Below are 23,823 nucleotides of genomic sequence, written 5' to 3'. Positions count from 1 at the left end.
GCACATGGCCTGATCCCTGCAGCCACTGAGGCTCTCAGCAGAAACAGACTCGCAGTTCTGACACCTCTTGCTTACCTTCCCCTTCATAGGGGACCTGCGGCTCCTCCAGGCCCTACCATGCTGGCATTTTCCTCCATATGTCAAACACATGGGTTCAGCCAGCAAAGATTCCGTGGGGCCTCCTCGTGTGGGACGTGTGCTGCCCTGTTTGCATCTGAAGGGGATGGGGGTCCTGCTGGTTGGAGCAGCCTGGGGCCAGAGGATGCCATATCAACTGGGTGAGGCCTAGTGGTGGGGGGGATGGCAGGCCTGCGTCCACTGCGGGAGGGTGCAGGTCCAGCCGGGACAGGCAGTGTGCCAAGGACAGGAGTGCCCTCAGGGCACTGCAGCCAGGAGGCGAGGAGCTACAGGGAAGGCTCCCAGTGCTGGAGGCACAACTGGCCTGGCCACACCATCCAGCAGGGCAGACAGCCAGTAATTCCTCCCAGCCGAGGAACCCCTCCAGTGGAAAAGGTGGCAGCAAAAGAAACAGACACTAATTGGAGATGTAGATGGTTCAGGAAGAAGAAAATAGCAGAGAAAGAAAATCTCTGATTAATATCCTCAGGGAAATAAGTGGGCATCATGCATTCTCAGGACAAGAGGTGTCACCATGGAGAAGCCACATTTAGAGAATAAAATTGACCTGTGAATTAAAGATGCCATAATAGAAATGGGAAAAATATAGAAAAATTGGAAGAGAAAGTTGTGGAAATTTCCAGAAAATAGAGGAAAAAGGCAAAAATATGGAAAGTAGGAGAGAAAGAGAAGAATGAACTAGCAGGCTGAACCCTGAGGCCAGCATTCCAATCAGAGGCACCCTAGAAAGAATGGACAGAGACAGGAGGTCAAGAGATGGTGCAAAAGCATGCCCCAGTAGCTGGGCGCGGTGGCTCATGCTTGTAATCCCAGCACTTTGGGAAGCCGAAGTGGGCAGATCACTTGAGGTCAGGAGTTCAAGACCAGTCTGGCCAACGTGGTGAAACCCCGTCTCCGCTAAAAATACAAAAGAATTAGCCGGGTGTGGTGGCACATGCCTTTAATCCCTGATACTCTGCCTGAAACAGGAGGATTGCTTGAACCTGGGAGGCGGAGGCTGCAGTGAGCCAAGATTGCACCACTGTACTCCAGCCTGGGTGACAGAGTGAGACTCTGTCTCAAAACAAAAAAATCAAAACTAGCTGGGCATGGTAGCTTATGCCCGCCTGTAATCCCAATACTTTGGGAGGCCAAAATGGGAGGATCACTTCAGCCCAGGAGTTCGCGACCAGGCTGGGCAACATGGTGAGACCCCATCGTTACAAAAAATATTTTTAAAAATTTGCCAGGTATGGTAGCACATTCCTGTATTCCAGCTCCTTGGGAGGCTGAGGCAGGAGGATTGCTGGACCCTGGGAAGTCGAGGCTGTAGTGAACCAAGATCAAGCCACTGAACTCCAGCCTGGGTGACAGAGCAAGACTCTGTCTCAAAAATAAATCAATCAATAAATAAAATGAAAACCTAGTAACATAACAGGGGCGGGCTTCTGCTTCTGGCATTATGGTGGCCTGTTATTCTGGAAAACCTTCCCACTACGGAATACCTGAAACGCTAATGAATCGACCAGCATCCTTCTGATCAATCAGAAGGAGAAACCTAGGCCCACAGAGGCCCAGAGGGGAGGTGAGGGGTTAGAGGTCTCCAGTGGCCCCTGGGCGCCTGCCTGCTTTGATTTCACATGGGAGACGAGGCCTTTCTTTGCACTGGGCCAGAGCCCACCTGTACCAGACCCTCCAAGGCCCCTCCTCAGCAAAAGGTGATTGATGAGCCTTCCACTGTACACCCTGGGGTAGTCAGTTTTCTTCTAGAATTTCTTTTAAATCCTCTCTCCTGAGAATGTGTAACCATGGTCTGTCCTCATGTAGTTGTAGGGTTCAAAGTTATTCTTTGTGTTGGACTGGGAAGCCCTGAAGCTGAGACATTAGCCTTGTAAATGGGCTGGGCTGAAGTGTCCCCGGCGGGGCGACCAGTGTCCTTCTGAATGTTTGTGTCCCAGTGAGGCTGCACGGCAGTGGCTCTGGCCTGGGGTTCGCGGCTGTGGAAAGCACCGCCTCCCTGGAGCGCAGGGTCTCGGCTCCGGTGTGGGGCCAGCAGCTCCCCACAGACCCAGGACCAGCAGTATTGGTTACAATCACAAAACACACACATCAGCACACAGAAGGAGCATTAGAGCAGAAAGTAACATAATTTGGGTTGATGAGATACAGGATAAAAATAGCAAGGTAAAGAGGTGAAAGTGAGAAAGGGCAGGGTCCTATGAGGACAGAACCAGTGTGAAAAGAGAACCAAATGCAGTGTAGAAACAAAACTATAACTATTTCCATTAAAGAATAAGGAGGTGGGTGTGGCAGCCGGTTGCAGACACTGAAGAGAGCGCACCAGCTAGACAGGAGTCTGGGGACAACCCGGAGGGCAGCCCTGAGCTGGCAGAGAGAAGCGGGTGCAGGGCCGGCGTCAGGTGAGCTGGCCAAGCACCCCCGCTAGAGAGCACGAGTCCAGAGGTGAGAAGAGGCCCAGGCTCACTGGCATCATCAAAGGGAGATGCTGTGGAGGGGCTGCCAGGAGACACTGACTTTCACAGCCCGTGCCCCACCTGTTCCCTGGAGCCCTGTCACCCGCCACCCAGAGTGGAAGGACGCTGTGGGGCTGGGGCAGAGCAGGAGCCCCCACCCCCTGCACTGGCGAGGGCGTGGAGGCTCTGGGTGCTGTGGGTGAGTGACAGGTATGCAGGGGATCCCATCGCCAGCAAGGAAGGAGCTGAGGAGGAGTGGGTGGCAGGCAGCCGCTTGCCCTTTTCTCTGTCAGGGAGGGAAGTGTCGTGCAGCTTTAGGGAAACCACTACAGTGTTGCAGTCCCAGGATTTCTGTGCAGTGCGTCGCTCCTGCGGGGCTAGCGGCCTCCCTGCAGACAGCCTGCCGGTTCCACTGGAATCCTCATGCTGTGCCCCCTGACCCTCCCTGGCCTCTGTGGTCTCTGCAGGGTGGGAAGTGGGAGCTGAGCCCTCCCATCTCACTGTATGTGTCAGGCCATTGCAAGTTTTGTCATTACCGTGGTCGTCTTCTCACCTATGACCTGAGCAAGGCAGAAAACACAGAAACTAATGCTTTAGAAAATAAGCAATTGGCAAAACGTTATGTTTTATACCGAGTTCTTCGAAATAAGTGAATTAAATACTTTAGCTGCCGCCTAATCAAGAGAAAAGGGAGAAACAAGCCAAGTGTTAAACAGGAGGTGAAAAGATGTGGGGACAGCGAGGGGTGGCGCGGGGACAGCGAGGGGTGGCGCGGGGACCGTGAGGGGTGGTGTGGGGACTGCGGGGGACGGTGAGGGAGTGGTGCAGGGACCGTGAGGGGGACAGTGAGGGGAGGTGCAGGGGCCGTGAGGGGACGTGAGGGGCAGTGCGGGTACCGCGGGGGGGCGGTGAGGGGCAGTGTGGGGACCGTGGGGGGACGGTGAGGGGTGGCGCAGGGACCTCAAGGGGACGTGAGGGGCGGTGCGGGGACCATGGGGGGACAGTGAGGGGCAACATGGGGACCACAAGGGACCAGCAAGGGCCACCGAGGGGACCGTGTGCCCCAGTGCAGCCACCTCTGAAAGCCCAGCAGTGAGTGCTCTAGGAGAGCACCAGTTCCAGGCAATGCTCCATGGGCTCTGCAGTGAGCTCTCCCAGTCCTCAGGGCTGTGTCACCCCAGGGAAATGAAGCAAAAAGGACAGTTTCCAAATTTGTTTTCTTTTTTTTTTTTTTTTTTTTTTTTTTGGAGACAGGGTCTCGCTCTGTTTCCCAGGCTGGAGTGCAGTGGTGTGATCTTGACTCACTGCAACCTCTGCCTCCCAGGCTGAAGTGATCCTCCCACCTCAGCTCCCCGAGTAGCTGCGGCCAGAGGTGCCCGCCACCACACCCAACTAATTTTTGTATTTTTGGTAGAGACGGGATTTCCCTGTGTTGGCCAGGCTGGTTGTGAATTCCTGACCTCAAGTGATCTGCCCACCTCAGCCTCCCAAAGTGTTGGGATTACAGGCGTGAGCCACTGCACCAGGCCCCAAATTCTTTTTGTGACCTGAGCGTCACCACGAAAGAGATCTAGGGACTAGCCTCACTCAGGGTCCGCCCTCCCCGTCCATGCCCCTGCTGCTGAACCCAAGTCAGAGATGGTTTCAGGTGCCTTTGTTGGGATACGGTGACCCTCGATATCCCAAAACTTGGAACGAAGCAGAGTCCTATCATCTCCCCTCCCCCGCTGTGATTGCTGACCCTACGAACAAAATCCATATTGCCTGGCATAGGGGCTGGCTCTGTCCTGACAGGGGGTCGCCCCAGAGGTGAGAGGCCAGCTCCACATTGGGAGGGTGGCCCTCACACTGATCGATGTAAGAAGGAAAACCACATGGCCACTACCCTCATTGTTGATTCTTGTTAAAAACCCAGTCTAGGCCGGGCACAGTGGCTCGTGCCTATAATCCTAGCACTGTGGGAGGCCGAGGTGGGCGGATTGCCCGAGCTCAGGAGTTTGAGACCAGCCTGGGCAACACGGTGAAACCCTGTCTCTACTAAAATACAAAAAAATTAAATTAGCCGGGTGTGGCAGTGTGCACCTATAGTCCCAGCTACTCAGGAGGCTGAGGCAGGAGAATTGCTTGAACCCGAGAGGAAAAGGTTGCAGTGAGCCAAGATCGTGCCACTGCATTCCAGCCTCGGTGGCGGAGTGAGACTCTGCCTCCAAAAAAAAAAAAAAAAACTCAGGTGGGGCATGGTGACCTACCCCTGTAATCCCAGCACTTTGGTAGGCCGAGGTGGTTGGATCGCTTGAACCCAGGAGTTTGAGACCAATCTGGGCATCATAGTGAGACCTCTGTTTCTAAAATAAAATAAAATAAAATTAGCCAGGTACAGTGTCACGCACCTGTAGTCCTAGCTACTTGAGAGGCTGAGGTGAGAGGATCACTTGAGCCCAGGAGATCGAGGCTGCAGTGAGCTAAGTTGGTGTCACTACACTCCAGCCTGAGTGACAGACTGAGACCCTGTCTCAAAAAAACAAAACAAAAAACCAAAATCCTACAACCACCCAGACAAAGAATGGAAGAAACCAAAGGTTTTTGGTCTTCACTTAATAAAATGTTTATATAAAAATCCCAGTGCATTCCCACAAATTATTAGAGGTGACAGTAATTTAGCAGGATGCTGTTGGAGGACCAGCAGCTAAAGCTTGTCTGCATTCCTGTGTGCTAGACTCAGAGGCGCCAGCTCCTCTGTGAACCTGTCCTCACAGATTCTGGGGAGCTTCCGAGGAGAGTCCCGCAGGGCCTGAGTCGACCGTCGGGTTCGCGCCTGGAGGTGCTGGTGACCCTGAAGGCAGTGCTAGAAGGTGGCCAGTGGCCCCATGAAGAGGATGAGGGGTACAGGTGGAGATTTTTGTCTGAGTGGCGCCTCTCAGGGCCTTTGCTCTTGTAGGGTTGTTGCAGGGTCTGTGTCAGAGGGAGGCTTTATGGGGACCACTGGCTACACGGGAGCCAGGTGGGGGGCGTAGGAGGCACAGAGCATAGGTGCGGGTTCCAGTGGTCTCAGGGTCCTCTTGGGTGAGGTTGTCAGCCCATTGTGAGGAGGGGTTTGTGGCGAGAAAAGGGTGTGAGATGGTTGCCCCAAGCATGGAGAGCCAGGGGCCAGCGAGCCTCGCAGGACTGTCGGGAGCACCTGCACCTTTTGCTTCTTACAGGCTGGGTTTAAGGTGATTTCTTAAGATACAAAAAAGTATAAATCACAAAGGAAAAGATTAACAAGTTTGATATGACAAATAAAGGAATTTGTTCTGAAAAAATGCACAGAACTGCAGATGAACATCAACAAGAAAAATTACCAAAGAAGATACTATAGTTTTCTCTACTTCATAAGAAGTGGAAAGGCTCACCCGTGGCCCTAGGAGCAGCAGTGGATGGGGCCTAAGGCCAGTGGGAACTGGCACTCACACCCCAGCCTGGCCCTCTGTACCACATCTGCATCAGCGCAGGGGAGCCTCACAGCAGCCCTGGGTCAGGTGCACTGCCCTATTTTTTTTTTTTTAATTTTTTGAGACAGAATCTCACACTGTCGCCCGGCCTGGGGTGCAGTGGTGCGATCTCAGCTCACTGCAACCTCCGCCTCCCGGGTTCAAGTGATTCTCCTGCTTCAGCCTCCCAAGTAGCTGGGATTACAGGTGAGTGCCACCATGCTCGGCTAATTTTTTGTATTTTTAGTACAGACGGGGTGTCACCATGTTGCCCAGGATGGTCTCGAACTCCTGACCTCATGATTCACTCGCCTCAGCCTCCCAAAGTGCTGGGATTACAGGCATGAGCCACCGCGCCCAGCCACTGCCCCATTTTATAGGTGAGGAAACTGAGGCACAAAGAGGCTAAGTAACTCGTCCCAGGCCATACAACTGGGGAGTGGGAGAGCCATGACTAGGCCTGGGCAGTTCGGCCTGCACCTCTGAGCTGCTTTTTAAAGCAGATGTGGGAAGAACTGCTATGAAATCAGACGGGGAGACTACAGCTCAGAAAAATGTGGCAAGAAAGGGCCAGAACCACGCAGCCAGCCAACATACACATAGAAAGGTGATCAGCCCACTAGCTGCAAAGAGGTGTTATCTCACATTAAGCAGTTTGGAGAAAATTAAAAGTAATTGTTTGAAAATACCAACTTTAGATTGTGCTTTGGAGCAGGGCCTGTAACAGCGGGGTTATTGGGATTGGCAGTCGGCAGTCACCCTGGAGAGAGTAGGCCCATCAGAAGAACTCAAGATTGGGGCAGCCGAGGTGGTTCCAGCAGTGCCCCCTTGGTCTTGTGCCTTGTGCGGCCCTCTCCCCATGCAGTGGGCGCATCCTCTCAGAAGCTCTGGACTTTGCCCTGCCCTGAAGCTCATGGTCCCTTTGTGTTTCCTCCACCAGTTTCCACATCTCTGCCTGGTCCTCAGCAGGGCTGTGTGAAAGGCTCTGGCCTCAGTTTCTCTCCCTGTGCCCCCATGTTCCTCCTTCACCCAGGGCCCAGCCCCACTGACCACTCGCACATCGGCACCTGAGTTCGGCCCATGTCCTGGGCTCCAGACCCTACAGCCAATGTTTTCTGACTCTCCACCCAGATGTCCACACTACTCGAAGCCTGGGTGGCCACCTGCCCAGCCTCTGCCTGCTCCCAGCTATGCCTGCATGGTCAGCCCAAGGCCACAGCTGGGTCACATCCACAGGCACCGGCGCACTGTCAGGAGCTGCCCACCCGTGGGAGGGCCTCATGCTGACCCTGGCATCCTGGTGCCCCTCCGCCCTGCCATTGTTCTCCCTGTGGCTCTTCCCACCCACACTGTGCCCAGCACGTCAGCCTTGGGCAGAATGTGTGGCACAAGTCTGTCTGTGAGGGTGGGTGGGCATGGCGCTGCTCCTCTTGTCTCTGTGGCAGACTGCAGTGGGCAGGAACTTGTGGCCAGAGGGCATTTTTGGGAGGAGGTTGGTACTTGCACGAGTTTTCTTTGGTGACAAAGCGCCAAGTGCAAATTCGGTGGCTTCAAACAACAGAAATATATTTTCTCACAGTCTTGGAGACCAGAAGTCCAAACTCACGATGTTGGCAGGATGGGTTCCTTCTTGGGGGCCCAGAGAGAGAATTCATTTTAGCCTCCCCAGCTTCTGGTGGGGCCATGGATTCAAGGCGTCCTTGACCTGAGGCTGCCTGGCCCCAGTCTGTGCCTCCATGTCACATGGCCATCTTCCTCCTGCCTCTGCATCTCTTCTTACAAGGATGTCATGTTGGAGTTACGGCCCACCCTACTTTGCTATGACCCCATTTTAACGGTCACATCTGGCCGGGCGTGGTGGCTCATGCCTGTCATCCCAGCACTTTGGGAGGCCAAGGTGGGCAGATCACTTGAGGTCAGCAGTTTGAGACCAGCCTGGCCAACATAGTGAAACCCCATCTCTACTAAAAATATAAAAATTAGCCAAGTATAATGGTACACACTTGTAGCTCCATCTAGTCAGGAGGCTAAGGCAGGAGAATCACTTGAACCTGGGAGGCAAAGATTGCAGTGAGCCGAGATCAAGCCACTGCATTCCAGCCTGAGAGACAGAGCAAGACTGTGTCACTACACTCCAGCCTGAGACACAGAGCAAGACTGTGTCACTACACTCCAGCCTGAGTGACAGACCGAGCAAGACTCTGTCTCAAAAAAAAAAAAAAAAAGTCTCATCTGCAAAAACCCTATTTCCAATAAGGCCATGAATTTGGAGGGACACTTTTCACCCCTGTGTAGTCCTGGAGTTCTGTGCTTGGCTAGTGTACTAGGGAGGGCATTGTGCAGGCTGCCATGGGATTTCTGGAAGGGGCAGGAGGCAGACATAGGTGCTGGGGATCGTCACAAGCCCACGGCCTGCAGCCGCTTACCACTGGCCGGTGTCGCAGCTCTGCAGCGCTTCAGCGAGGGTGCCCTGGAGTACCTGGCCAACCTGGACCGGGCCCCAGACCCCACGGTCAGGAAGGACGCCTTTGCCACCGACATCTTCAGCGCCTACGATGTTCTCTTCCACCAGTGGCTGCAGAGTCGAGAAGCCAAGGTACGCCCCGCGGCTGCACCAGTCCACACCTGATGCCAGGACGCTCTCCTTCCCACATTCCCTGCCCATGGCAAATTGATCGGAGGGTGGTGGTGGTTCACTGGCGAGCAGAGGTGCCCAGTGAGAGGTGGCTCACCTTTATTTATCTTTTTGAGACAGAGTCTCACTCTGTCACCCATGCAGTGGCATGACTTGGCTCACTGCAGCCTCCACCTCCCTGGTTCAAGCGATTCTCATGCCTCCCGAATAGCTGGGATTACAGGCGCCCGCCACCACTCCCAGGTAATTTTTGTATTTTTAGTAGAGATGAGGTTTCGCCATGTTGGCCAGGCTGGTCTTGAACTCCTGACCTCAGGTGACCCACCTGCCTTGGCCTCCCAGAACTCTGGGGTTATAGGTGTGAGCCACCATGCCCAGCCACCTTTAGGCTGCCCCACCTGCAGTTCCCATCCTTACAACTTGTGCCAGAGGGGCCTTGTCACTGTGGGTTTTTCCTTCTGCCCAGAGGCCCAGTGCTGCTGGCGGGGCTCTGAGCATCTCCTACAGACCCCCTGGGCCTGGCCACCATCTGGCTTGCTGTGGTCTCCCTACAGCTGACCTCTGGGTGCTGGGCTCACTTCCCAGCCCCTGTGGCACCCACTGGTAGCCCATTGTTGGTTCATGTCCGTCCCGGTGCTTGCTGGACGTGCTCTGAGCAGTCAGTGTTGACTGAGCAGCGTGAGCTTCCCGCCCACTGTCCCCTCTCAGCTCCGTCTTGCCGTGGTGGAGGCTCTGGGGCCTATGAGCCATCTGCTGCCCAGTGAGAGGCTGGAAGAGCAGCTGCCCAAGCTCCTCCCTGGGATCCTCGCCCTCTACAAGAAGCACTCGGAGACCTTCTACTTGTCCAAGGTACCTGCAGGCAGGGCAGGTCTACGGTCTAGTCCCTGAGGACCCCTCCAATCACACTCCCCCGGGGGTGGCCGTGAGTCCTCTGCTAAGGCTCAGTGGTGGGCTGTGAAGGACAGAGCCCTCGTGGGGACCAGCTTAGTTGTCCTATTGCTCTGCCCTGGACGGTGCTAGGAACCTGGGCCTTTTGGTCCAAGGCACCTGTGGCCTAGGGAGCCCCCTTCCTGGGCCTTCCTGCCCTCCTCCCTGGCTCTGAGTTCTAGAGGTAGACGAAGGGCCTCCTCATTTGAGCCCCGAGGTGGGGCCCATGTCCTCCTGGCCCATGTCTTCCTGTGGCCCAACTGGGAGGCTCTGGTCGACCTCACGGTCAGTTCAGGGGGCTGGAGGTAGGACTGACGGCCTCTTCTGCCTACCCCGAGCAGAGCCTGGGCCAGATCCTCGAGGCGGCCGTGAGTGTGGGCAGCCGTACGTTGGAGACCCAGCTGGATGCCCTCTTGGCTGCACTGCACTCCCAGGTAGGAGGCGGGCATCAGTGGGCGGGTTCAGGTTCTGCACACTTTTCCGTGGGAAGTTGCTGGACGAGGGGTGCAGAAAGCAAGTTGGGGTGGACGGCTCAGCCACGTGGGGCTGAGGACTGGGTATTCCCTAAAGGTCACTCGAGTAACTTCTTAGCGATGTGGCGATGCTCTTACCCTGCCCAGCAGTGGCATGTGCAGGTGACATATTAGCCCCCAGGATGGAGGTGGCAGGAGTGGATGCCCAGGCCCAGTGCGGGCCTAGTACGAGTGGTCTCGGAGAACGTTGGCGTGGAGTGGGTGCCCAGGCCTAGTGCAGGCCCGGTACTGGTGGTCTCGGGGAAGGTCAGTGTGGAGTGGGTGCCCAGGCCCAGTGTGGGCCCTGTACAGGTGGTCTTGGAGAAGGTCAGTGTGGAGTGGGTGCCCAGGCCCAGTGCGGGCCCGGTACAGGTGGTCTCGGAGAAGGTCAGTGTGGAGTGGGTGCCCAGGCCCAGTGCGGGCCCGGTACAGGTGGTCTTGGAGAAGGTCAGCGCAGCTGAAGCACCAGCTGGGGGAGACTGCCCTGGGTTTCTGGGGACGGAGCTCAGAGGAGCAGAGGAGAGGCCCTGGGCTGCAGGGCGGGGGTCTTGAAGGCCCTGCTGGAGAGGAAGCGATGTGGGGAGGAAGCTGAGCATCTGGGACCCCTCCCCAGGTCGGGTGAATGAGGCCTGAGAACGACTGAGGGACACAGGTCGCCCATGACCCTGGCACTGGGGGTCGTCTGTCCATGGGACTTTCTGGATGAGAGGGGACAGGGACAGGAGCTAGAGAGGGTGGTGTGGTGAAGTCTGCAAGGAGACTTTCTGAAAAGAAGTGTGGAGGTGTGGGCTCGTGTGGAGGTGGGCTTACTGCTTGGCTCTGCCCCTCACCTGGCCCACTCCAGCTGGGCCCCACTCTCCACCGCCTGGATGGTCCTGGCTGCATCCCAGAAACAAAGGGGAAGAGGGGACGGCAGCCACAGAGCTAGTAAACATAATGTAAGTGCTGTGAACAGTTACATGGTAACAAACTTAAAACTGTATGAAATGGTTAGGTTCCTAGAAAGATAAAAATGTCAAAATTGGTATGAAAAGCAACAGAGAATTGAATAAGCCAGTAAAGCAACAGAAATAATATTCTAAGACCTTTCTTCCTTAAAACAAGCCCAGGACCCAAATGGTTTCACGACTGAGTTCCACCAAACTTTTGAGGAACAATTAATTCCTGTCCAGTACAAGTACACTTGGAAATAGAAACGATCCAGAGCTACCTCTTTCATTCTGTGAGGTCTGGCTCAAATCCCAGGCAGAGCCGTGTAAGGAAATGCAGGTGTGTCATGATGAGCATAGACGTGAGGTTTTGCATAAAGTAGCAGGTTACTGAACCCCAGACCATCCTTTTACTTATGTATGTATGTATGTATGTATTTTGAGATGGAGTTTCACTCTTGTCACCCTGGCTGGAGTGCTGTGATACAATCTCGGCTCACTGCACACTCTGCCTGTTGGGTACAAGCGATCTCCTGCCTCAGCCTCCTGAGTATCTGGGATTACAGGTGCCCACCGCCACACCTGGCTAGTTTTTCTATTTCTATTTTTATTTTTTCTATTTTTAGTGGAGATGGGATTTCTCCATGTTGGTCAGGCTGATCTCAAACTCCTGACCTCAGGTGATCCACCCGCCTCGGCCTCCCAAAGTGTTGGGATTACAGGCACGAGCCACGGCACCCAGCCAAGACTGTACTTTTCAAAACAGCTTATGCGAGAGGGCTTAGCTCACAACGCAAGGCCTATCCAGCGTTTGGGAGCTGTCAGTGCACTTCACAGTAATAGACTAGAGAAAAATAGTGTCTGAGTTCAATCAATGCAGAAAAAACTTTTGATGATTTTTTCTTTTTCCCTGAGATGGAGTTTCACTCTTGTTGCCCAGGCTGGAGTGCAATGGCGCAGTCTCGGCTCACTGCAACCTCTGCCTCCCGGGTTGAAGTGATTCTCTTGCCTCAGCCTCCCAAGTAGCTGGGGTTACAGGTGCCCGCCACCACGCCTGGCTAATTTTTGTATTTTTAGTAGAGACGAGGTTTCACCATGTTGGCCAGGCTGGTCACGAACTCCTGACCTCAAGTGATCCCCCTGCTTCAGCCTCACAAATTGTTGGGATTACAGGCGTGAGCCACTGTGCCTGGCCTAAAATTCTGAACAACTAAGATTGGAAAGGAACTTCCCTAACTTAACAAAGTCTGTATACCCGAACCCTCAGTCTTCTTCATAACTGATGGGAAGTTTTAGGCAATTCCCTGTAAGGTCAAGAACAGGAAGGGCCTGCCTCTCGCTGCAGACAGGATCCTCTGCTCGTTCTACAGAAAAAGAAAAGAACCAGGAGGGAAGGGAAGATGGTCATTATGCATCACCCGTCCACCTTCCTGGCCAAACTATTAGGACCAGTCAAAAGTTCCGGCAAGGCGTGGTGGCTCACATCTGTAATCCCAGCACTTTGGGAGGCTGAGGAGGAACTGCTTGAGCCCAGGAGTTCGAGACCAACCTGGGCAACGTAGGGAAACCCCCATCTCTACAGAAAAAAATTAGCTGAGTATAGTGGCACAGATCTGTAATCCCAGCTATTCAGGAGGCTGAGGTTGGAGGATCACTTGAGCCCAGGAAGTTGAGGCTGCAGTGAGCCATGATCATGCCACTGTACTCCAGCCTGGGTGATAGAGCAAGACCTTGTGTTAAAAAAGAAAACAAAGTTCTGCAAGTTTGCCAGTTACAAGACCAACCTACAAAAGCTGAGAACATGTTTCTACACCAGTACTGACCAGCTAGAAAGTGTATGAAAACACTATCTGTAATAGCAACAGAAACTTCCTAACAGCCAGGTGTCATGGCGCGTGCCTGTGGTTCCAGCTACTCGAGAGGCTGAGGTAGGAGGATCGCTTGAGCCCAGGAGGTTGAGGCTGCAATGAGCTGTGATCACGCCAGTGCATCCCAGCCTGGGCGACAGTACAAGACCGTGTTTTTAAAAAAAAAAAAAAAAAAAAAAAAAGAGGCCGGGCATGGTGGCTCACACCTGTAATCCCAGCACTTTGGGAGGCCGAGGCGGGCAGATCACCTGAGGTCAGGAGTTCGAGACCAGCCTGGCCAACATGGTGAAACCCTGTCTCTACCAAAAATACAACATTAGCCAGGCATGGTGGCACACGCCTGTAATCCCAGCTACTCAGGAGGCTGAGGCAGGAGAATCGCTTGAACCCAGGAGGCGGAGGTTGCAGTAAGCCGAGATCGGACCATTGCACTCCAGCCTGGGAAACAGAGCGAGACTCTGTCTCAGAAACAACAACAACAACAACAACAACATCTATTATCTCACAGTGGGCCCAGAGTTGAGAGCAGCTCAGGGGGTTGCTCCAACTCAGGGTCCCTTGTTACTTTACACCCATTCATGCTGTCGGCCTGGGCCGTGCCATTGAAGGCTCTACTGGGGCTGGAGGATCTGCTTCCGAGGCTGTTCATTCACTTGGCTGTTGGCTGGAGGCCCCAGTTCCTCACCACATCTGTCTCTTCATAAGGCTGCTTGAGTGTCCTCACAACCTGGTGGCTAGCTTCCTGCAGGGCGAGTGATCTGAAAGAGCAGGCAGGAAGCTGCAGCATCTTTTTCTTTTTGAGATGGAGTCTCGTTCTGTCGCCAGGCTGGAGTGCAATGGTGAGATCTCAGCTCACTGCAAGCTCTGCCTCCCAGGTTTATGCCATTCTCCTGCCTCAGCCTCCAGAGCAGCTGGGACTACGGGCATGCGCCACCTTGCCCAGCTAATTTTTGTATTTTTAGCAGAGATCGGGTTTCACCACATTGGCCAGGATGGTCTCGATCTCTTGACCTTGTGATCCGCCCACCTCAGCCTCCCAAAGTGCTGGGATTACAGGCATGAGCCACTGCACCCGGCCTGGAGACGGGGTTTCACTGTGTTAGCCAGAATGATCTCAATCTCCTGACCTCGTGATCTGCCTGCCTTGGCCTCCCAAAGTGCTGGGATTACAGGCGTGAGCCACTGCGCCCTGCCAACTGCAGCATCTTTTATGATCATATTTGGTCTTTACGGTAGAAATAACAAGGAGCACGCCGGGCACAGTGACTCACACCTGTAATCCCAGCACTTTGGGAGGCCGAGGCGGGCGGATCACCTGAGGTCAGGAGTTCAAGACCATCCTGACCAACATGGAGAAACCCTGTCAGTATTAAAAATACAAAAATTAGCCAGGTGTGGTGGCACACACCTGTAATCCCAGCTACTTGGGAGGCTGAGTCAAGAGAATTGCTTCAACCCAGAAGGCAGAGGTTACAGTGAGCCAAGATCGCGCCATTGCACTCCAGCCTGGGCAATAAGAGCGAAACTCGTTTTGAAAAAGAAATAACAAGGAGCTACCTGGGAACCTAGAGCTGAGCCCTGGGGCCACCTCCTCCACCTTACCATGCTTCCTGACAGTTCTCTAAGAACCCAGGTTGGGGTGCGGCCCTGTGGGCCTGGAGTCTTTGCTGTGGTTACCTCTTCTGGCTCATAAGAGGGCTCTGCTAAAGAATTGCTTTGGAGCTCTTTGTGCAGAGACCCTGTCAGTGCCCTTTGCTGTGACACCTGCGAGTGGGGACCTAGGATGTCACACCTGGATTAGTGGGGGTGTGCTTCTGTATCACCCACTAAGGTACTGTGGAGCCCAGAGATGCATCTGCCAGCATCCTTAGTTTTTTGTTGTTGTCTGTTCATTTGTTTGAGACAGGGTCTTGCTCTGTCCCCGGGCTGGAGTGCAGTGGCACCATCACAGCTCACTGCAACCTCAGCCTCCCGGGCTGAGGCAGTCCTCCCACTTCAGCCTCCTTAGTAGCTGGGACCACAGGCATGCACCACCATGCCCAGCCAGCAGCCTTAGTTTTTGCTTTTTACCAATATGATTTTTTTTTCCCTTATGATTTTGAACAAGTGGAGTCCAGAAGTTTTGGGTTCCAGTGCTTTATGTGTCCTAGAGATTCATGCTTTCCAGCCTGGCGTCCTGGGCGTCATGCCTGGGCCATGGGAGACTCTCCTCTCTAGTCAAGAAATGTTTCTTGGGAATCTCTTCTCCTGCTGCTGGTAGGAGGGGTGGAGGGTGGCAGGAGCAGGATGTTTCCCTGGAGACTTGACAGCAGCTGTGTGTCTGCCTGTTGCTGCCCGTCTCCCTCTCCCCCACCGTAAGGAGATGGGGCTGGTCCCTGGAGCGCCTCTGATTACAGGGGATGAGACTGTCCTGCACCCAGGGCTTGGGTGAGAAAGAGCCTGGAGTGCCTGCTGCTTGCTGTAGGCATGGGGTGGAAACCCAGAGCCCTCTGCCTAGCTGCCCAGGCCCAGAATCGTCAGAGGGAGGGAATCCTTCCTTCTGGCCTCTCTGGTCTGTAACCTCTGCCCTGTTCCTGGAGCAGATCTGTGTGCCTGTGGAGTCCTCAAGCCCCCTGGTGATGAGCAACCAGAAGGAGGTGCTGCGCTGCTTCACTGTGCTGGGTGAGTGGTGGGCCCAACCTTGCCCACAGGCATCTGCGGAGACTCATGGGGTCACCACCTGCTGCATGTGGAGGATGGTGGTGGCTGGGGTCCTGGTCTGGGATGAGGAGGCCCCTGTTTCCACCTCTCCTGGGCCTACCTGTGGCTCCAGAGTTCTCTGAACCAGGGCCTGGGCAGCGGCTGCAGCCTGGAACGTTGTTCTCCTCCGAGGAGCTGCTGACCTGCCCAAATCCTTGGGCACCTCCACTAATGGTCCAGTCCCCGCATTCCCCTACTTGCCCCCCGCCTACCTATTCCTCCACACCCAATCTCTGGCTCCATGGCCTGCTCTCTACTCCCCCAGGTGGCATGTGGCTGCTGGCCCTGGTTACCTGCCGGCCTCCCATGACCCACCTGGAGGTGCCATGCATCCTGTCACCACCCCCACTGGATGCTGTCCCTGTGCCCTGCACAGGCCCTCATAGCCATCCTGGAGGGGCAGCAGATGGTGTGAGGAGGGACCCTGCTTGCACTTGGGGCTGTCACCCTGCTGGGGCCACAGCATTGGCATCTCCCTTGAGCTGGTCGGGCCTCGGGTCCCCCACCTGCATGAGCATCTGCCCTTACACAAGATCCGCAGGAGGGGTGTGGGGAGACTGATTGCAGCCAGGCTGGGGGCAGGGGTGTGGTGGGCAGAGGGACCACAGGTCTGATACCCAGGCAGAGCAGGCCTCCAGAGCCCACCTGGAAGGGGGATGGTCTGGTCCGTGAAGTACTGATAAGGGGGCTGCTGCAGTCGTTGCCAGAGGGCTCCTGGAGCTTGGGCTGTTAGCCCTGCTTGGGCTGAGGGTCTGTGTGCTTGACAGCTCGAGTCCTCTTGAGTCTTAGACTGGTCTAGAGCCAGGAGAGTCAAGAAGGGCCACTGAGGGCCCTCTCGCAGGCCGCCTTGTGAGCTGGAGATGCTGAAACAAGCACCGGTGTGTGGGTGGGCCAAGATCTAAGTCCCGGCATGCTCTGGGTGGTGCTGGCGCCGTGGGCTAAGGACCACATGTGCTCCAACCCTGCCTTAGACAAGGGCATCGGAGCCAGGCCCAGTGATTAGGTGGCCCCAGCTTCTCACCTTCACACAGCAACTCTCTCCTGGCTCCTCCCCTGTGCTGGAGAGTAGGTGGACGCTGTGTATAGGGATGAACAAGATGACATGGAGCCTAATCTGTACCTGTTGCCCTGTAGCCTGCAGCTTGCCTGACCGCCTACTGGCCTTCCTGCTGCCCAGGCTGGACACCAGCAATGAGAGGACCCGCGTGGGCACCCTGCAGGTGGTCCGACATGTCATCAACTCGGCTGGTGAGTGCCTCCATGCTAGCCCGGCCGCCGCCCCTGGCCGTGTCCAGGATGGAGCAGGTCCCGGCAGATTTTGTCCCTCTAGGTGAAAGCACCATCCTGCTTTGAATTCTCTGGAAAGGCTTCCTACTTTCTATTTTGCAAAATTCTAAACTTCTTGGAAAGTTGCATGGGTGGTACCTTTCTACCCTTCACCAGATGGTGGTGGCTCACACTTGCTTTGACAGCTGGCTGCAGACACCATGCGTGGCCACACTCCCCACGTGACCGTGGCTCTGAGGGCTCCCAGAGCCTAAGACAGCCATCCCTGAGCCCACTGCTCTAGCTCACTCTGGGATCTATTCAGAGACATACTTTGGTTTAGTTTGGTTGTCTCTTAGACTTCTTTGCCCAAGAGGAGCCTTTTTACTCTTTTTAAGGGATGAGGAGGCCAACTGTTTTGTAGAATGTCCCTCAGTTTACGTATGTGTGATGGTTTCTTCACAATTACAGTAAAAAATTCACGTTTCCTTGTTTTAAGGCTAATTTTTTATTTTCTTTTTCTTTCTTTTTTTTTTTTTTTTTTTTTTTGAGACGGAGTCTCGCTCTGTCGCCCAGGCTGGAATGCAGTGGCCGGATCTCAGCTCACTGCAAGCTCCGCCTCCCGGGTTTATGCCATTCTCCTGCCTCAGCCTCCCGAGTAGCTGGGACTACAGGCGCCCGCCACCTTGCCCGGCTCGTTTTTTGTATTTTTTAGTAGAGACGGGGTTTCACCGGGTTAGCCAGGATGGTCTCGATCTGCTGACCTCGTGATCCGCCCGTCTCGGCCTCCCAAAGTGCTGGGATTACAGGCTTGAGCCACCGCGCCTGGCCTCTTTTTTTTTTTTTTTTAGACCTGGTCTTGCTCTGTCGCCAGGCCGGAGTGCAGTGGCGCAATCTCGGCTCACTGCAACCTCCCGGGTTCACACCATTCTCCAGCCTCAGCCTCCTGGGTAGCTGGAACTACAGGGGTGTGCCACCAGGCCCAGCTAATTTTTGTATTTTTTTAGAGACAGGGTTTCACCATGTTGGCCAGGATGGTCTCAATCTCCTGACCTGGTGATCTGCCCACCTGGCCTCCCAAAGTGCTGGGATTGCAGGTGTGAGCCACCGTACCCATCCTTAAGGCTAATTGAAGTGATTAGTGATAATCCTGAAAACATACTATTTTTCACAGGTGAGCTTGTGGTTTCCAGCATGGCTCTTCCGCAGGTCAGTGCAGTGGCCATGGCCCGCCAGCCCTGCAGTCTGCCCGTGCTCAGCCTGTGAGCTAGGGAGGTTGTTACATCTTTGATGGGTTATAAAAGCAAACAAAGGGACCACATGTGACCCACAAAGCCTAAAATATTTTCTGTCTGCCCTTTTCAGAAGCGGAGCACTGCCCCCTGTCCTGTGAGGTTCACTGTCAGGTGCTGGGATGCAAACAGCAGCCACTGAGGAAGGCACATAGAGTTCTGGGACATGTAGGAGCAGCTTGAGAAAGCAGCAGGGCTGGCTGGGGAGTGGCTCACGCCTGTAATCCCAGCACTTTGGGAGGCCGTGGCGGGCAGATCACTTGAGGTCAGAGTTCAATACCAGCCTGGCCAACATGGTGAAACCCTGTCTCTACTAAAAATACAAAAAAAAAAAAAAAAAAATTAGCCTGGCATGGTGGCGGGCACCTGTAATCCAAGCTACGTGGGAGGCTGAGGCAGGAGAATTGCTTAAACCCAGAAGGCCTCTGGAGGTTGCAGTGAGCCGAGATGGTGCCACTGCACTCCAGCCTGGACAGCAGAGCGATACTCCGTCTCAAAAAAACAAAAGTAAAAAAAAAAAACAAAAACAGAAAGCAGGGCCAAGGGAGGACAGGGGTAGAAGGGGCCACAGTGCGAATGTCACCAGGCTAAGAATCAGGTGCAGGCACCTCAGGACACCCTCTGCGGCCCTTGCCCCACCAGAAGCAGCCTGAGGTCCTGCTGCTTTGGGCCTGTCCAGATTTCAGAGCCCAGGGTGGTGCTGCGGTGGGCTGTCTGGATGCTGGGGGTGGGGAGGGGCACACCCGATCTGTGTGGAGGGGTTGGGAGGGGAGCGCCCCGTCTGTGGAGGGGCCCAGAGAGGAGCGTCTGCTCTGTGTGGAGGAGTGGGGAGGGGAGTGCCCGCTCTCTGTGGAGGGGTTGGGAGGGTAGAGTCCCTTCTGTGGAGGGGCCTGGAGAGGAGCGCCTGCTCTGTGGAGGGGAAGAGAAGGAAGCCTGGGCTCTCCGTGGAGGGGTTGGGAGGGGAGCGCCCGCTCTGTGTGACGGGGCAGGGAGGGAGGCGCCCCCTCTGTGGAGGGGAAAGGAGGGAAGCTCGGGCTCTCCGTGGAAGGCCTGAGAGGAGAGTGCCTGCAGCTTTCACACAGAGGGGCTGCTGTGGTCAGTGGTCCTTGGGGAAGGGAGCCTCAGAGGCATGGCGCGTGTGGCAGCCCCACAGAAAGTAAAGCATCTGCGTCAGCAGCGTGCACTCAGCCTCTGGTGGTAAAAGTAATCCTTGAGGCAGGTGCTCTTTTCCCCATTTACTTGATGAGGTTGGCATCTCAAGTGAAATTCTTACGGAATTCTTAGTGCCCGTGCTCTTGTTAGAGATGCGTTTTTCCATTCAGAAGTTCAACATTTCATGGGATTAACCATGCTCAGCTTCCCTTTGTTAATTCATCAATCACATTTATGCTTTTCAGCATTCACTTTGTTTTCCCCACGTTTCATTTTTTCCTTGAAGTTCTTTCTCTGTGCATTTACATATGTACAAATGCATGTACGCAAGGAAATATTTTAACCAAATGACATACTTCAAAACATGCTTTTTTCACTTGCTAGTATATCTTAGATAACTTTTAACATCAGCACATATACATCTGTGTCATTTTTTGGTTTTGTTTTGAGACAAGGTCTCGTTCTTTCACCCAGGCTGGAATGCAGTGGTGCAATCATAGCTCACTGCAGCCTTGAACTCCTGGGCTCAAGCAATTCTCCCATCTTAGCCTCCCAAGTAGCTGAGACTACAGGTATGCACCAGCACATTCTGCCAATATTTTTGTATTTTTGTAGAAATGGGGTCTCCTTATGTTGCCCAGGCTGGTCTTGAACTCCCGGGTTCAAGTGATCCTCCTTCCTTGGCCTCCCAAAGTGCTGGGATTACAGAAGTGAGATGGGCACCTAGGCCATCTATGTCATTTTTAATTATTTTTATTTTGAAGTATAATACGCATATAGAAAAATGTACACATGTTAACTGTTCAGCTCCATGAGTAATCACACAGTGATCCTTTGTATTTATTCACCAACCAGGTAAAGAAATGGGACATCAACACCACCCAGGGATGGCACTCTCAAGCCCCTTGGAAGGGGTGACTTCTTTTTTTTTTTTTTTTTTTTTTTTGAGACGGAGTCTCGCTCTGTCGCCCAGGCTGGAGTGCAGTGGCCGGATCTCAGCTCACTGCAAGCTCCGCCCCCCGGGTTTACGCCATTCTCCTGCCTCAGCCTCCCGAGTAGCTGGGACTACAGGCGCCCGCCACCTCGCCCGGCTCGTTTTTTGTATTTTTTAGTAGAGACGGGGTTTCACCGTGTTAGCCAGGATGGTCTCGATCTCCTGACCTCGTGATCCGCCCGCCTCGGCCTCCCGAAGTGCTGGGATTACAGACTTGAGCCACTGCGCCCGGCCGGAAGGGGTGACTTCTAACAATAGTAGATAGTGTTACTGTTTTGGGATGTTGTGCAAAGAGAATTGTACGGTGTAAATAATTTTGTATCTGGCTTCTTTTCCTCAGTATTCTCTTGGTGAAATTTATACATATAGTACAGTTCATTTATTTTCATTTCTGTGAAGGATTCCAGTGAATTATCTATTACAGTGATTCATTCTGCCTGTGATGGGTAAATGGCTCTATCCCGTATTTAACTGTTAATGCATAATCCACTATTAACATTTGTCCTTTACACAGTTAGTGTTGACCTAGATGTCGAATTTCGGGTTATAAAGTGTGTGTGTGTTCAAGTTGTGTACATAAACCCTTCTGTTTTTCCAAAGTAGCTGTTTATACCCCAATTTATACCCCACACCTTATGTCTCACAAGTGGCTTATGAGCATTTTTGCTTCATGTCCTCACCAACATTGGCTGGTCTTTAATTTTAGCCATTTTTGTGGGTGTGTTATGAGATCCTGCTTTGTTGCCCAGGCTGGTCTCCAACTCCTGGGCTCAAGCAATCCTCCCACCTTGGCCTCCCAAAGTACTGGGATTACAAGCGTGAGCCATTTCACCCAGCCAGAAGTCATCAAGTTTTCAATGAAAATATTGGAACATGATTGCAAGTTGAGGCCGTGGTTGGTCCCTGCATGTCATTCTTTCAGTCCATGGTCCAGAGAGCCGTTTCTCGTGTTAGACAGACACCAGGCCATCTCAGTTTAAGTGGCTGGGTATAAAAGTCTGAGGTATCTTCATATGTTGCTTTCTTGTCTTCTAGAATCTATTACTGATATTGATAACTCATTGCTGACTATCTGATTTGACTGATTTTCCTTATAAATGATTTTGTCTTTTCTGCCTAGATGCCCAAAGGATTTTTATATATATATAAATACTTTGCATACACACGCGCGCACACACACACACACACATACACACACGCATGCATGCCAGGATTACGGGCTATTTTTATGTTTTAAAACCGGAAATTTTACTGTGTCTCAGTGCTGGCTATTCTGAGTTGATTTCCCCCTAGGTCCGTAGAGTACCCATGCAGCATGTGTGTCAATTCTGTTTTATCTCAATAGACCTGGGTTTTGTGTCACAGCATTTCAGTACTCCATGACTTCGGAAGTCTTCTTTGGGATTCCCTGTTACGTGTGTGTTATGTCATTGTGCCTATCTTACGTAGTTTTATAAATCAAATCTTTTAAAGACTTTTGGCCTCCAGTCATATTTTCTTCCAGAATTTTATTTTCTAAAATTGAACATAATCTTCAATAGAAATGCAGTAAAATGCATACATCTTTGTTTGTTTGTTTGTTTGTTTTTGGAGACAGAGTCTTGCTCTGTCACCCAGGCTGGAGTACAGTGGTGCGATCTCGGCTCATTGCAAGCTCCACCTCCTGGGTTCATGCCATTCTCCTGCCTCAGCCTCCCCAGTAGCTGGGACTACAGGCACCCGCCACCTCATCCGGCTAGTTTTTTGTATTTTTTAGTAGAGACGGGGTTTCATCATGTTAGCCAGGATGGTCTCGATCTCCTGATCTCGTGATCTGCCCGTCTCGGCCTCCCAAAGTGCTGGGATTACAGGCTTGAGCCACTGCACCCGGCCGACCTTCAGATGTATTTGTGTGCTGAAGTTCCTGTTCAGGTCTTTTTTGGGGGGGTGGGGGGGTTGTTGTTTTTTGAGATGGAGTCTTGCTCTGTCACCAGGCTGGAGTGCAGTGGTGCGATCTTGGCTCACTGCAACCTTTGCCTCCCAGGTTCAAGCGCTTCTCCTGCCTCGGCCTCCCAAGTAGCTAGGACTACAGGCGCCCGCCACCAAGCCTAGCTAATTTTTGTATTTTTAGTAGAGACGGGGTTTCACCATGTTGGCCAGGATGGTCTTGATCTCTTGACCTCATGATTTACCCACCTCGGCCTCCCAAAGTGCTGGGATTACAGGCATGAGCCACCACGCCCAACCCCTGTTCAGATCTTTTGCCCATTTTGATTGTTTAACAGAGACAGGGTCTCACTATGTTACCAAAGCTAGAATGCAGTGCTGTGATCATAGCTTACTTACTGCATCCTCGGCCTCCTGGGCTCAAGTGATCCTTCTGCCCCGGCCTCTAGCGTAGCCTGGGTTACAGGAGTGCACTACCATGCCCAGCTGTTGTTCATTTAACAACTGGGTTGTTTGTCGTTTTATTATGATTATTTTGTAGTGTTCTTTATTGGATACATAGAGCTATAAATATATGTTTTTGTGATTAGTACCTTTATGTCTAAGAAACCTTTGCCTGCCCAGAAGTCATGAAGATATTCTTCTATATTTTCTTTTAGATGCTTTATTGTTTGCATTTGCAAATTTATGTCTATGATTCATCTTTTACTAATGTTTGAGTGTGGTTGAAATGTAGGGGGCAAGGTTATTTTTTATAATTACTATTTTTTTTTTGAGACAGAGTTTTGCTGTTGTTGCCCAGGCTGGAGAGCAGTGGTGCGATCTCAGCTGACTGAGGCTTCCACCTCCCGGGTTCAAGCGATTCTCCTGCCTCAGCCTCCCGAGTATCTGGGATTACAGGCATGTGCCACCACGCCCAGCTAATTTTGTATTTTTAGTAGAGATGGGGTTTCACCGTGTTGGCCAGGCTGGTCTCAAACTCTTGACCTCGAGTGATCGGCCCACCTCCACCTTCCAAAGTGCTGGGATTACAGGTGTGAGCCACTGCACCCAGCCTGCAAGGTTATTTCTATGTGGATGTCCAGGTGTTCCAGTCTCGATTGTTGAAAAGACTTCACTTTCTCCATTGAATTGCTTCTGTGCCTTGGTAGAAGATCAGGTAACCTTATGTATGAATTTAACAGCTGCAGTAACAAAGTACCACAGACCGGGTGATGGGTTTTTTTTTTTTCCTATTACCCTGATCTCTGTTTTATCTTCATGTGCATTTTTCCTGTGTGCCTGTCTGTATCCCTGTATCCCCCTTTTATAAGGGCACCAGCCATATTGGATGAAGGGCCCACCCTACTCCAGTGTGACCCCGTCTCAACTTAACTCATTAATTCTGCAGTGACTATTTCCAAATAAGGTCACATTCCGAGGTACAGGGGTTGGGATTTGCACAAATGAATTTTGAGGCCACAATTATATGCCTACTAATATAGAGCATCATATATTAGTAGGCATATTTCAGGACTGTATT

General features: G+C 52.9%; 1 protein-coding gene across 17 annotated transcripts in view; it reads left to right on the top strand.

The window, feature by feature from the left end:
- Positions 1-23,823, top strand: part of LOC105488490 (maestro heat like repeat family member 1) — a 120,275-nt gene that overhangs the window by 41,750 nt on the left and 54,702 nt on the right. For 16 of the 17 annotated variants that reach the window (XR_011606615.1, XR_011606616.1, XM_011752626.3 and 13 more), the window contains exons 7-11: positions 8,506-8,657; positions 9,405-9,545; positions 9,965-10,057; positions 15,515-15,593; positions 16,806-16,919. Coding sequence is in view for 15 of the 17 variants with exons in the window: in XM_011752626.3 (XP_011750928.2) it covers positions 8,506-8,657; positions 9,405-9,545; positions 9,965-10,057; positions 15,515-15,593; positions 16,806-16,919 (579 nt within the window). In the remaining 2 variants the exon portion in view is untranslated. The remainder of the gene's footprint in view (positions 1-8,505; positions 8,658-9,404; positions 9,546-9,964; positions 10,058-15,514; positions 15,594-16,805; positions 16,920-23,823) is intronic. The other variant, XM_071067602.1, reaches the window with a different exon arrangement.

The sequence above is a fragment of the Macaca nemestrina genome, chromosome 8 (genome assembly GCF_043159975.1).
Source record: "Macaca nemestrina isolate mMacNem1 chromosome 8, mMacNem.hap1, whole genome shotgun sequence".
NCBI lineage: Eukaryota > Metazoa > Chordata > Mammalia > Primates > Cercopithecidae > Macaca > Macaca nemestrina.
The sequence above is the reverse complement of the archived record's forward strand: the minus strand, read 5'-3'. Positions and strand labels throughout refer to the sequence as shown.